Genomic DNA, 13,296 nt, shown 5'->3' with positions numbered 1-13,296 from the left:
TTTTTTGCAGTATCTCAGCCCACTGTTTAACATGAACACCAGAAAATGCAGGCTATGCAACCTGAGCCAAGGACTTTGGTGCTCTTTGCTGTCCCTAATTTAGTCCATTTCTTTCCCAAGTTGTCAGGTTTTATACTTGCCACCACAGTTCACAAAACTTCATCAGAGCTGCAGTGTAATTTATCTGCCTGCTGAGCTTTCTGGAAACTGTAACCAAAGGTGGTCTGTACCAATGGGAACACCTTTTACCACCTGAGAGGTGAGATGGACAGAGATCAAGGAGGAGAGTTGAACTAACCTGACTCTTGCAATGTGCTGGAGTGAAATTTGGCATCAGGAAGGTTGTTCCCCTTGAGATCAAGACTCATTCTCACCAGAAAAGCACTTTCAGCATTTCTCAAATATGAAATGAAAATTTGCCTCCTGCTCAAGGTGCTTCTTTGCCCCCAGAAGAGCTCTCCATCCTCATTTTTTATTTTTTCTGGAGGGGAGGGAGGGTGTTGAGCTATTTGACTACTGAGCAGTGCAGTCAGCAGCCTCCTGAAAGGGCAGGTTTGGGCAGCAAATCCAGGATCCCGTTTACCAAATGGCTTCTGGGCACCCTCATCTCCAATGCTCTGCTGCTGATTGCAACAGGGCAACCTGGCACAGGGAAAAACTCACAAAATATCCTTTTCTGAGGAGGCCCTCTTGTGAGAGAGGAAGCCCAGGGATGAAACCAGAACAAAGACACTAAAAGGGGCTGTGTCCTTTTTAATGTGCAGCTGCAAAACCCTGTTGAAAAACCTACTGAGTTATGTCCTGCTCCATGACATAAGCATAGCAAGAACCAGTCAGCCTCTGTCCCAAAAACAGAGTTTGCAGCAACAGAGAAGGAGAGAGGAGCAGAGGGAAATGTGAAGGGATTTGCCTGGCAGTGGAGAGTGGGGCCAGGGACAAAGTTCTGAACCAGATCTTTTGCAGACCAATGACTGAATTTAATGTGAGACCATACAAACATTTGCATGGAGGACTGTAAAAAGACTGCCACACTGTGAATGGGCAAACTACTTATGAGATACAGAACTACTTATGAGACACAGAACTACTACCCCTGTGCTAAGGACAGGCTTCACAAAAGTCAAACAAACCTCGAGTCTCCTTCTCCTGCCCCAGATAAATGGGATCTCACAAACGCATTTGCTCATGGTACCTGGTTTTGTTTAACTTCTTGATCATTTTTGACAATTCTCTCCTCAGACTCTGGAGCACACTAAACAATCATGATAGCACAGTGGAAATTAGACCAGTGGTAAATCCAGCAGAGTGCTATGAGTAGTTGAGACACTTTAATGGTTCAAAGGCAGCATCACAAACTGTCACCCACGTAAAAGAGGCAGGAAATTCAGGACAGAGACAGCAGTGAAACCCTTGAAAATAACAATGGAGAGCATCTACACACATATCAGTGTGTACAAATGCATTCAAGCACCAGCACAACCCCCCATTGAAACTCCATAGTGCCTTTTTACAGCTATATTGGCTCTGGATGTTTTCCAGAAAAAAAGCACCATTCTGCTTTATAGGCAAGGATATAGGCTTAGGTTATTAACCAAATGCAATATGGAAGATTTCAGCCTATCAAAACTACTTTTAGATGTATTGTGAAATTTTAAAACCTTCCTGAAGTTTACCAGACTACAAGGTGGGATTACTGTTTTAAAAAATGAATGTATAGCTGAAGGGGAAAGTGTTTTATAGCAACTGATAATACCTCAGGCACCGATAGGACATTTTTGCACAGGTTGAAAATGCATTCTTCATTTTCCACTGACAGCTGGTTAAAGGAGGAATGCAGTGAAAAGTCTATAAAAGCTTTAAAGAAACACCAAACCTGGATAGGTCTGCACTTCTGTTTTCCTCCCACCCATGCTAGTAAGTGATGTTAGGTTTTTAACAGTATCATTTAGATTCATTGCCACCTTGGCCTGTAAGCACACCAGGAAACAAGGAGTCCTCAACACCTTCTGAACCAGGAAAGACTGGGGATAGGGGATTTGCATCTCTTTTTTAATATAACAGGGTAAAAATATCGGAAGCAGCTTTTTTACAATTCTTTTTAATCAGATTGCATGAAGTCTACACACTGCCCCTCCAGGAATCTGGCTTTCATTCTTCCTCTTCCACTGGAAGATATTTTCTGTAGGTCAGCAGAGATACTTTGGAGTTTGTTCTTAGTTCTTTTGGTTCCTCCATGTCTGATAGTGCTGATCATTGATTCCTGTTGGATATGTTTTCTTTCCTCGATTTTGCAATACTGTCCTTGCCTCTTCCTTCTCCTGCCTTTGGGCCTACTTCTTCTACATATCTTTTGGGAGACTGTGTTCTTTCTTTTTGTGACATTCCCTGGGGCAGTCCTTTCCTCTGCTTCTGTTTTCTTCTGTTGTGTACCTCAAAACTGCTCCCTCACACTCATCCCCTCCAATGACTTCAGCTGCAATCTCTCCATCAGCAAAGCACAAACCAGCCTGATCAGCCATTCTCCATCCCATCCCACGTAATTCAGCTTCCCTAACATCCCCCTGAAGTCTCAGTATCAGCTTAGAGGGATAATAGATGGAACTTGTAACCTGAATCTTTTCAGCCCAAAATTCTCGGGACTGAACCCCCCACTTTTCTTCTGCACCTTTGTCTCTTACAGCTCCTGCCACACTTTAAACCTTTCCCAAAAGAACTGCACCTTTTCATTTTGAGAGCATCTTGTTCTTTTGCATTCACACAAGCACAGGTCACAGGCAGGTCCTTCTTAAGGCATCACCTCTGTCCTTGTCAGTGACAGCCTGGCTAAAACTGAGTTACCAATGAGGGTCTTCCTGCAAGTGCATCTTCACTGCTCTGTCCTCTCTCCCCTTCTTTTCCCAGTGCTCCTTTCTCTGAGCCCCTTCGTCAGCTTCCTCTGGTCTGATACTGAGTCAAGGTTTATTACACTGAGGTCTTTCAGTAATTCTGGTTACTATTTTCCTGCTTTTTTCCATGTACTCTTATGGATTTCATCAGGCTCTGAACTAGTCTCTGTCTTTTCTTTAATAAAAACAAACCAAACCACCCAATCAACAAAAAAATCACTGTAGAAATTGTCAATCTTTTCTCTTGTAGAGAAAATTAGTATTGTAAAAAAAAGATATTTGGTGATCTAATTCCCATCAGCAGACAAAATAGCTTTGATATTCTGGCCATTTCTCCTGAAATAGTACAACAGAATGAAGCATGCTTCTTCTTTCTTTTACCAATGCATTTATGATTTATTATCAAAATAAATTTATTATTTCCTATATAGGCAGCAAAAATACATTAAAAAAGTATGTATAAAAATATTTAAAAATATGCTGCATGGATCCCAGTGGCATATGTGGTCATCCAGCATGATGGTCCAGGTGTGCTCTCCCAGAAGTGCAAAAATTGATTTTTGCAACAAGTTGGAACATTGAAATTGCAGAAAGATTCCTGAAAACCCTTCTGTTACTGCCCTGTTTGGGCATTTGCTCTGCAGGAGTTGCTGTGTTCCACACACAGTTCTGATGTCCTGTAACTTAGTGGGATAACCACTAAATCTTTCTGATACTGTCTGTGCCCTTTGGGGTTTCCCTTCCTTACACAAACCCTTCCCTTTCTTTAAAACAGGGGCTTTGTGAATTCTCATGGACTAGGATCCCATCTGATTTGTCTTGGAAACTTCCCAGAACTTTTTAAGGATACACCTAGCATTCTGATTATTAATAATAATAAAAATTATATTATGATGAGAGCAGCAGAACTGCTGCTGGCAGAATTATTTGCAATCCTAATATTGCACAGACAATGTGCTGTCCTGAACCTCTGCCCCTCCAGGTAATTTCAGCTGGGGGGGTTGTTTTGATTTTCCTTTTCCAATTCTGCTGTAGGCAGTTTTCTTTGCAGCTTCCATCCATTAATCTCAAAGTACTTTTACACAGAGGAATTAATTAAGAGTCTTACACACAAGAATTAATTAAGACAGTAGTAGGCATGTTTTATCATCTCCATGTTGCACAGGGGGAACTGAGGTGAAGAAAATGTTGCCCAATTCTTTCACAGAGCTGGGAATACACTTGGCCATGCATCATATCTTCTCAACTCAGTGTTTAAAAATATCCTTTCTCTCTTTGCAATGTGAGGCAAATAATCTGGTTTACCAAGTGAAATACTACTGACACACAGTCCTGCTCTTCAAAATGGAAACCCTTCCCCCAGGCAAATACCTTGGCCAGTCAAATTTCCAAACACATCCTTCTTTCTTAGTTCAGACAGAAAGGAGCACACGGCACGAAAAGCAAACTACTGTAACTCCTGTGAGATCTGATAACATTTATACTCTGCTAAAGAAATGCCCCAATAACTGAAATCTGTAATCTTATCCTGTTTTAACAGACTCTCCCTTTTTCTCAGCATTCACATCTATACTTCTGTTTGATCAAGAAAGAAATAGAAACCTAATGACTTGGGATTTTTATCTGCAGTTCATAAAACCTTTGCAGAGCTGACCTTGTGCTATCCTGCTTCTGAAATGCACCAGTGCCACCTTCAGACCATGTGAAATAGGGCTTTTGAAAGCTGCAGGGATTTTTCTTTTCCTCAGGACAAATCCTGCTGAAGCACATGTATGAACCTGAGCAGGATCTGCATGTTCACATACCGAAGCACAAGTGTTCACTGGGAACAGGAGTCCTTTATTTTCATAAATAAACATTAATAAAGAGCAAACAAATGCTGCTTTTTAATACCTGGCATGAGAATTTCAGTGTATTCCCCTGCCTGGGCAGCTCCCATTGGGCAGAACAACACATCAGCTGGGATCTGCTCCTGCCCTCCTCCTTAACATCATCTGCCAACTGCTCCTGGTTACATTAGGTCCCTCATCATTTTAAAACTAAGCCATTTGCATTTTCAGTTATAGCTAGCTCTGAAAAAAAGCTAAAATACTTCACAAATGAAAGAATAGGCCTGTGGTATTTTGCATAAAAATTATCTTTGATATTAGTTCAAATTACACATATTGGACTGAAGAATGTGAAATCAACACTGGCTTGAAAATCAAGGTAAGGATTAATTACTTGAACTAATTTCTTTGACCCTATCCTACAGTATACCTGAAAGAAGAAAGTAGGCAGAAAACACTACTCACCCACTGTCATGCCATCCATGTAACGCTTGATGATATCAAATGAATCTCTTAAATTTCCTTCTGTAATGTCAAATATGATATCTGCCTGGTTGGCCGGATATGTAGGTGTGATGGCACGAAGAAAAATGATCTCTGCAAGTAAAGAGGATGCAACAGAATGCACTGACAAGTATTTGAAAACATCACTGAAGAATCCAACAGAATTTGATCCAAAATGACTTGGTGGAAGACATTAACCTCGCTCACCACTCCCAGTTTGTCCTTTAAAATGGAAAGGCAGAAGATCTAAGGGAAGCGAGGATTTGGATAGATTTGTTTTCTCCTCCTATTTCCACCATCCAAGGGCCCTGAAGCCAAAACACCGTTACTTTTAAAACCAAAAAAGATTGCTCTGAAGAAGCCAATCAGATTTCCAGCATGTGCCCAAAGAGGACAACCCCAAGGATCCACAGGCTGGGATGAGGAAGGGACCAAACAGATAAACCTCTCTAAACCTCTCCACTCTGATTCCCCATGGCAGTCACACTAAGTATTGCCACTACAAATTAAAGAGTCCTTTGGAGTACTGGAGGAGATGTTTGGGTTTAAAAATAAAAGTGAGACTATTTTCAAGTCCCTGGTGAGGGATGGAGGTATTATTACTGTCATTATTATCCTCACTCTGCAGATGATGAAACCAGACTTGGAGCTGTAAGAATTCACCTGAGGCCATGCACTGAATTACAGTTTACATCTTCTGGGCTTCAGCAGTAATCTCACATCACTAGGTCTCATCTCTCCTTATTAAAACACCAGGATGGACTAATGAGGTTTGGGAAGCATCCTGGGCCAAGTCCTCAGCTCTGCTGCCAGTACACCTGGTGGAGCTGAGGGGTAGGCGCGGGAGCAGGAGTGGCCATGGGGCATTCCTCCCTTCCCTGTGAAGCAGGGCCAGCCAAGGCCTGGAACAGGCCTGGCAGAACCCACGGGAGCTCTGCATCAGTGGTTAAACTCTTCCTGCCTGGGCAAGGACTGCGATGGCTTTTTCTCCACTCCTGCCTGGTGCAGAAGGGAAGAGTCAGCTTTGGCTTTCACTTAGGACAACTTTCTGAAACAGTTGAAAAGTTTCAGCTTTTCTGAAAAGGTTCAGCTTTCAGAAACAGCAAGGCTGAGACTTTGGGTGCATCAGAAATGGGGATTTATGGCCTTTAGAAACCCCTCCAAAATAACCTTTCTGACCTCCATACCCTTCTCTCTGTGTCTGTGCCTCTCAGTAAGGTGCTGAGAGCAGCAGGGCTGCAGGCAGTCATCCCACTGATGGATGCATTGCCAGAAAATCCAAACAAATGGCAAGGAGCAAAAACTGGCTCTTGATCTGTAAGCTTTTCATTTTTATGTGAGCTAAGAAAGTGAGTGAAAAGTGAGTATGAAACTGCAGGACTTAAAAACTTGCAAGTACTGCAGAGGACAGCCACTCAGTTGGGTGCTTTTTTAAATTCTTGTCTTAAAAACTTTATGCTCAGTCCTTTGAATTTCCCTTCCTTTAATCTATAACAACACTTTGTTCATAGGTCAAAAATCAGCCAATCTTCATATACTCAGTATAATTTATTTTGTGATTAATGTCCGCATGTAAGGTTTTTATTCTTGGAACAAGTCACCTGTCAGTAGCACACAACAGGGCATAGACAGAGGAGAGAAATATATTTAGTACCTGGTTCCTACAGCAAAACCTTCAAACAAGGGGAGAAAAAATGTCACGAGGCATATACTATTGTGTGAGTAAATGTGGTACATGGGAATTCAGAGTCAATATTTCCTTAGAGTGGGAAGCAGTATGAGTTAGAGCTCAGAATGACTTTCTTCCCTCCATAAAATTAAAACTCCTGGGTATTGAAGGTTTTAATTAAATGAATGGTAAACTATAATTTGGAGCTGTGCAAACATTTATTGCACTGGCAGTGAGTCTGGCTTTAGGCAAGGGTTCCTGGTGGAGGTTTTATATGCTGCAGTCTGTTAAATGGAACAAGGAACAAACCACTTACCTTCAGGTCTTGTAAACTCTCTGAACGTGGGCAGTGAAATGACAGTGTGGGAGATGGTGTGGACAGGATCCAGCAGGCAGCTGACATCATTTGGTCGGCAAGACTTGATGCAGCGGATGGTATCTGTCTTTTCCAGTCTGACACTGAGAGAAACCAAAAAGAGATTCATTCATTCATATATAGACTCAATATTAAATACTTTGTGTTTTGCAATGCAGGCAGCCAGAAACTGATGGATGTGTTGATTCTTCACCACAATAACTTAGACAAATGCAGTTCATCAGAACTTGGGGACCCCTGAAGAACTGGGTTTGGCTCAGAGTTGCAGTCAAACCCCCCTCAAACCCAGCTCTTCAAGCCAGGCATGTGAAAACAAAGAGAACTGTGGTGCCCAAGGTGCCATGTGATGTCCTTTTCCAAGGACAAACAGTGAGACCCACACCCTCTCAGCTGGCCTGCTCTCAGCAATTTCACTTTTACTTGCACTTTTTTACTCAGTCATAAAAAGCAGATAGAATTGTTTCTGTTTTAGAAACCTGGCATAACTGTGTATAGGGCCAACTTTCACAATTTTCAGTGTAGCAAGGGCCAGAAGAACCTCTTTTAAGTCTTTTTTTCACACCCTCCCTTTCCATCTGGAAGAACTGAGAAAACAGAGAGGAATGGAAACTAGGGGGAGGAAAAGTTAACCACATTATTTGAAATCTCAAAGGTTTAATTCTGAGCTTGGGGAAATGGTAAGGATCATTTCATATTCCATCTCAACCAGCTGCTCATTCAGCCTTGAAAGTCTATTTAAAGTTAAATGACTTCTCACCCTTGTCCACTAGAGTGAATTTAAAGTCACTTACAGTTCAAGAACCTCACACAATGCCCACTCTGTGTTCGTGAGAGATGAAAGGGCTGTGCTGGGACTTCAAATGTGACTAAGCCCCACAAGTGATCTCAACTTTGACCTGCCCATTTCTACATATTTCTAAGTGGAAAATAAAAATGCTGCAGTGTCAGAGGAGGGGGGAATTAAAAGATTAAAAGTAAGAAAAAATTACTGAGTTAAAGGGGAACCAAAAAAAGGAAGATTTATTTTGTTAGATAATTCTAAAAACAAATCATTCTTGCCCTTTTCAAAATGTCTTATCCCAGTCCACATTTACAAACTATCTTTTTTCAGATGCTCAAAGGGACTTTATGGCTCTGTTTATAATCAATATATCAGTAACTTCTTATTACATGTTCCCAACTCTGCTCCTCAAAAAAAAATTAAGCCAAGCATGATGATACTGTATGAAGTTAAATAAGGGGAAAACACAAATCAACACCAAGCAACTCATGCTTCAACAGATGTGAACTGGCACAGTCCATGGGGAGGCAACAGAGCTGAGTTAATAAACTCCAGCTGAGCCTGGTGTACAGGTATTATACAGGAATACAGCTATTCACACCCTGTGCTTGATGTTTTGAGGCTGGACAGGAGATACAGGCCAGAAGAAGTGCCCTGTGCCCTTTTACTTCCCACCATTATCTGTGTACAAAGTCTTGTCATGTCCTAGACACCTCACCTTAACTTATTTTGGGACACTATTGCAGATTAAGTACAGTTAGAATTCACAGAACATCCTAAATTACCACAGCTGTATTTAGATAATAGAATTTGTATGCAAAAAGCATTGTGGTGGGAGTGTCTCAGGCTTTCAGTAGTGGTCTCCTTTTGCTTCTTCCTGGGTGCTAAAGGGAGATTTACTCTCAACTTCAGCTGGAACAAAAGGCAAATTCAAGTATTTCTGAAATACTTTGCCAATAAAGCCAATAAATAAATAAAGTCAATAATTTTGTGTAAGATTAAGTCCTAAATAAGATTTGCATTCATGATTCTCACCTGTGGAATAAGCCTTCTGACATGACTTTGGTACAGATCAGAGGATCTCAATGGTCACAAGTGATTTGTGTTTGCTCTCATCTACACTGAGTTAATGGATCCATCCAGCTCATAACCACATATGGGACAGATAAATGTCTGTGTCACCTCTATTTCTTTGCACCTTTTCTCTCTCCTCTTACAAATTCCACTAACTTGGGAGGTTTTTTGCATGCTCTGTCTACACTGCTAAACTGGAATTTGTTCCTTCATTATACTCCCTCTCTGATCACTTTTCTTTTGCCATCCCTGCCAATTGCCATGCATATCCAAAGTGCAGTTATTAACACTTTGTTCTCTCATTGCTTCATCTTTTGGACATCCCTGAACTGGAGTAACTTCTTTCACAACTAACATCTATCTCAAATCCTGGTATTTGATATAAATTATATGCTCTGTTCTCATAATACTTTATAATTTTATCCTTACACATCATCTTTGCATTTCACCTTCTGATTAGCTGATGTTTTCCATTTTGCTCATGTTCTCCTGCAGTGGGGACTATGACTGGCAGAAGTTTCTTCCTCAGTGATGAGAATTTTTTATTTGTACCTTTCCTTCAAGTTTTCTGCCTCTAGCACAAATTACAGCTTTGGAGATTGATTTCCCTCTGGGCATTTTCATTTAAAGGGAAGAAAGTTAAGAAACAGCTCAGCTGCTCTGATTATTTCCTGAATGTAAAATTTTCATTCTTCTAAGGTCCTGGCATGATTCTTTTTCATATTGTCTCTCAGATTCAGTCAGTAAGTTCTTTGGACCAGGAGCTGTGATTAAATTTTCATTTGGAAAATATAAATAGCACCATGTAATTACCTACATGTCCTGAAAGTCCCAGTGACACTGCAGCATTCAAGCATCTGACACAGAGGAACGTGAGCTTTGTGCTCCTGAATTCCTTGCTAAATACAATTATTGTGGCAGCATTTTACAACACTGAGGGTCATGTTCTCGAACTCCCTTTATCTTATTTTTGCAAAAATTAAGTTTATTTTTGAATATTTATCCTACTTCATAATGGCCTCATAAGGAACTGGTAACCAGAGAACATTTACATAAAAGCACCTCCTTCTGTGGCAGTAATTAACCCCACGAGCTCAAGTGACATGGGCTGTGCTCTCAGTACTTAAACCTGGGACTCTCTCCCCACTGGCAGCTTCTGGCACCTTTATAAGGATGTGCCAACAGCCCTATTAAACACTGGCATTCCTTATGGGACCTGAACTCCTGTCAGCCAGCTGTGATGAACTTTGCCTTGGGGAACACGTAATGCTCTGGCAGAGTGCTGCAATCCTGCCCTGATCCAGGCATCCAGGAGTCACTCCTTGTGCCCAGGTGATTGAGGCTCATGATCTTGGTTTAGAAGGTTCCCAGTTTCCACCCTTGTACCCTGACTGTGCTGTCCAGGACTTATATAGTGAGATATTTTCTCTACGGGTGCATTCCCTTGGATTATTCCCTGTTTTTCTATGGAATGACTGTTCTGCCTGTCTAATGAGCAGCAGAGACGCCTGAGCCCAGGGTAGTGTAGAACATTAATTTTTGGCTCACTCTAGGAGTGAGCTTTTAATATTTATCAGCACAAGGACTCAGTGTAATAAATAAATCCTCTTCCAGCTCAGAAAACAAAAGAATTCCAAGGATATTCCAGTTGAATTGTTCTTGACTGCTTAGAAGTAAACAAAGAAAGTCAAAGCAAAGGAAGAAAGATCTGGATGTTGGAATTCTGACTGACTTTGCAGAGCGCTTGTGGTTTGGTGTGATGGTAGTTGTGGATAAAGTCTTTACTGGTCAAAATTTATCAGCTTTCATATGAAAGCTGGAGAGACAAAAGTGTTATGAGACAAATCAAATATCTTTTTCAACTGTTCCTGTAGATGGGAATGTTTCAGGATATAGCTTGTGAAACAGAAAGGAGCTCTCTGCAATTAATTGAATGCTGTCATGAAGCTGATTACTGTTCTGCTGTCACTAGCTTTTCATTCAGCAAAAATCCCACAGAAAGAAAGATGAAATATCTCTCAAATAAATGTTCTTTAGAGGAGATTAGCTTTTGTGCCATCCTTAGAAGCCTGGTGTACCTGGCTTCTAAGGATGGCACAAAAGCTGTACCTGGTGGAAATCCCTATCAGCATTAGCTCATGGAATACAAAGAGAAACAATAGGACAGCTTGAGAATCTGGCTGCACACTTTCATGCTGACCCATGTGCTGGGGCACCTCAGGGCTCCTAAGGGTCCAAGTTATGCCCTTGTAACAGATTATCAGAAAATCCACATTATTTACCACACTATTTTCATCACATAAGTGATGAAATTTTCTAGACATGTCTCAGATGAGACAGTTCAAAATATGTACCTATTTTCTTTGGAAAATTTAGACCTAAACCTATGTAACTGTGTAGGATCAGCTGACTCCCCTACTGTGTGAAGTAAATTAATGGCTTTCAGTCCTCAGTATGCTCAGGTAATGAACTCTTAGGCATCAAATTCTGCTTTGTATTATGAGGCAGAGTACACAGAAGAATCTCCACAAATTAGGATGTTCAGTTATGGGGGAAAGTGGAAAACTGTAATGATGATGGCGAATAAAATGCAAGTGCAGCATGCAACAGATGAACTAAAACTTTATTAAAATCAGGGGGGGAAAAAAAGCTACTCTTAGAAGAGAAAGAGTAGCCAGTGATGGCTGCGAGTTAGGGATCAAAGCTGTGCAGAGACAAAGATAAAAAGTTTGGCAATAAATGTGTTGACAGTTCCGTGGCGGGAAAGTCGCATTTGGATTGTCAGAAGAAGGTCTCTGGGCTCTGTGATTTGACGCTGCATGACCACAAGGCCACTGTGGTTGTTCACTTTTTTTGTGGTGAAAAACCCCTCCTGGTTCCCGCTGGTGATGGACAGCTGAATTTTATCCCCAGGGACAGCATTGGAAGGGCCCATGCGGAAAATGTCGGTGGGTACTTGGATGTTGGTGGGGAAAGAGAGGTGATAGTAGGTTATTCTCAGGGGCAGGCTCTGGCACTCCTTATTCTCATTACAAGGCAAGCGCTCACAGCGACTGCAAGAAAAGTGAGAAGACAAGACAAGAGGAAGATTAGCGCACATTTAGCGAGGGGGAGGAAGAGCAGGGGCACTGGGGGTGGGAAAGATGGGCTGACTTGCATCCTGCATCCACTCTCCAGCCTGGCACCTCACTCACATTGCAAAGGGACAGGAGTTCAATGAGGATGAGCTTGCCTGCAGCTGGGGCTTTGGGAGAAGCGTTGCCATTGTCACAAGTGGTGCCCTTGCTCTGCAGGCACAGGTGGATCAAGTCTGGCACCCCAGCAGGGGTGAGAGTTTATTTTCATTTATGTCAGCCAAGCCCCCCTGGGAGAACACTGCCACTGTTTTCCCCCTTCAAGTTTTATTCTTTTGCTGGTTGGACATATGTTCAGTAAAGGAAGAGATTCTAAATGGCAAGGGAGCTGTCTGTGCCCTGCTTGGGATGTCTGGCTGTATTTTAAGACTGAGTGAAGTATTCTGAAAACCATGTATGTCCAAGGAGTTTGTCTCTGAAGATCAACCTTTTCCTGCTGATATGGCACAAGTATTGCTCTGTGCTATCAGAACCAACCAGTCAGTCTAACACCCATCTAAGCAAGCCCTGAAAACAAGATCCAATGGCCTGATGTCTCCAGCATGTGTTCTACACGTTCAGTCTCCTCCTGCACAGCCCTGAGTCATGGCAGTGATTTCCCATGACTTTCTGGTGAGAGAGGAGCTTGCCCTCTGCTCTTTCATTCCCTCAGCACCGTGTCACAGGGAAAAATCCAGAGCACCAGCAGGAGATCACCCACACATGCTGGCAGGGAACAACAAACCTTTACATTAGCAGGCACAATCTTCATGCATTCTGTTCCAGAGAGAAGTGAACTCTGTCCAGAAAAATATGGCATACAGCTATGGGCATCCAAGTCACTGCTGCTTAAGAGTGTTATATGAACACATTAATGAAGATCTGCCATCATGGTACCTGGTGGGTTTCAGAAGTGTGCAAAGGATTGCTTACTGGGTGAGATTGCGTGCATTTCAGATTAAAGATATGCCCAAATCACCACACAGGTATCCAAATACCCTTTCAGGCAGGTGTGTGGAAATAAAGGTAGACAACAACGATCTCAGCTGGATGATGAGTTTGCAA

The 13,296-nt window shown here is 41.9% G+C and overlaps 1 protein-coding gene across 2 annotated transcripts in view; it reads right to left on the bottom strand.

Moving 5' to 3' along the window:
* The window catches only part of FBLN1 (fibulin 1), a 63,588-nt gene that overhangs the window by 7,057 nt on the left and 43,235 nt on the right, over nucleotides 1-13,296 (bottom strand). For both annotated transcript variants that reach the window (XM_063153941.1, XM_063153940.1), the window contains exons 15-16: nucleotides 7,204-7,346; nucleotides 5,180-5,311 (exon numbers count right to left, since the gene is read on the bottom strand). In XM_063153941.1, coding sequence (XP_063010011.1) covers nucleotides 5,180-5,311; nucleotides 7,204-7,346 — 275 coding nt within the window. The remainder of the gene's footprint in view (nucleotides 1-5,179; nucleotides 5,312-7,203; nucleotides 7,347-13,296) is intronic.

This window comes from Melospiza melodia, chromosome 4 (assembly GCF_035770615.1).
Source record: "Melospiza melodia melodia isolate bMelMel2 chromosome 4, bMelMel2.pri, whole genome shotgun sequence".
NCBI classification, from domain to species: Eukaryota; Metazoa; Chordata; class Aves; order Passeriformes; family Passerellidae; genus Melospiza; species Melospiza melodia.
The sequence above is the reverse complement of the archived record's forward strand: the minus strand, read 5'-3'. Positions and strand labels throughout refer to the sequence as shown.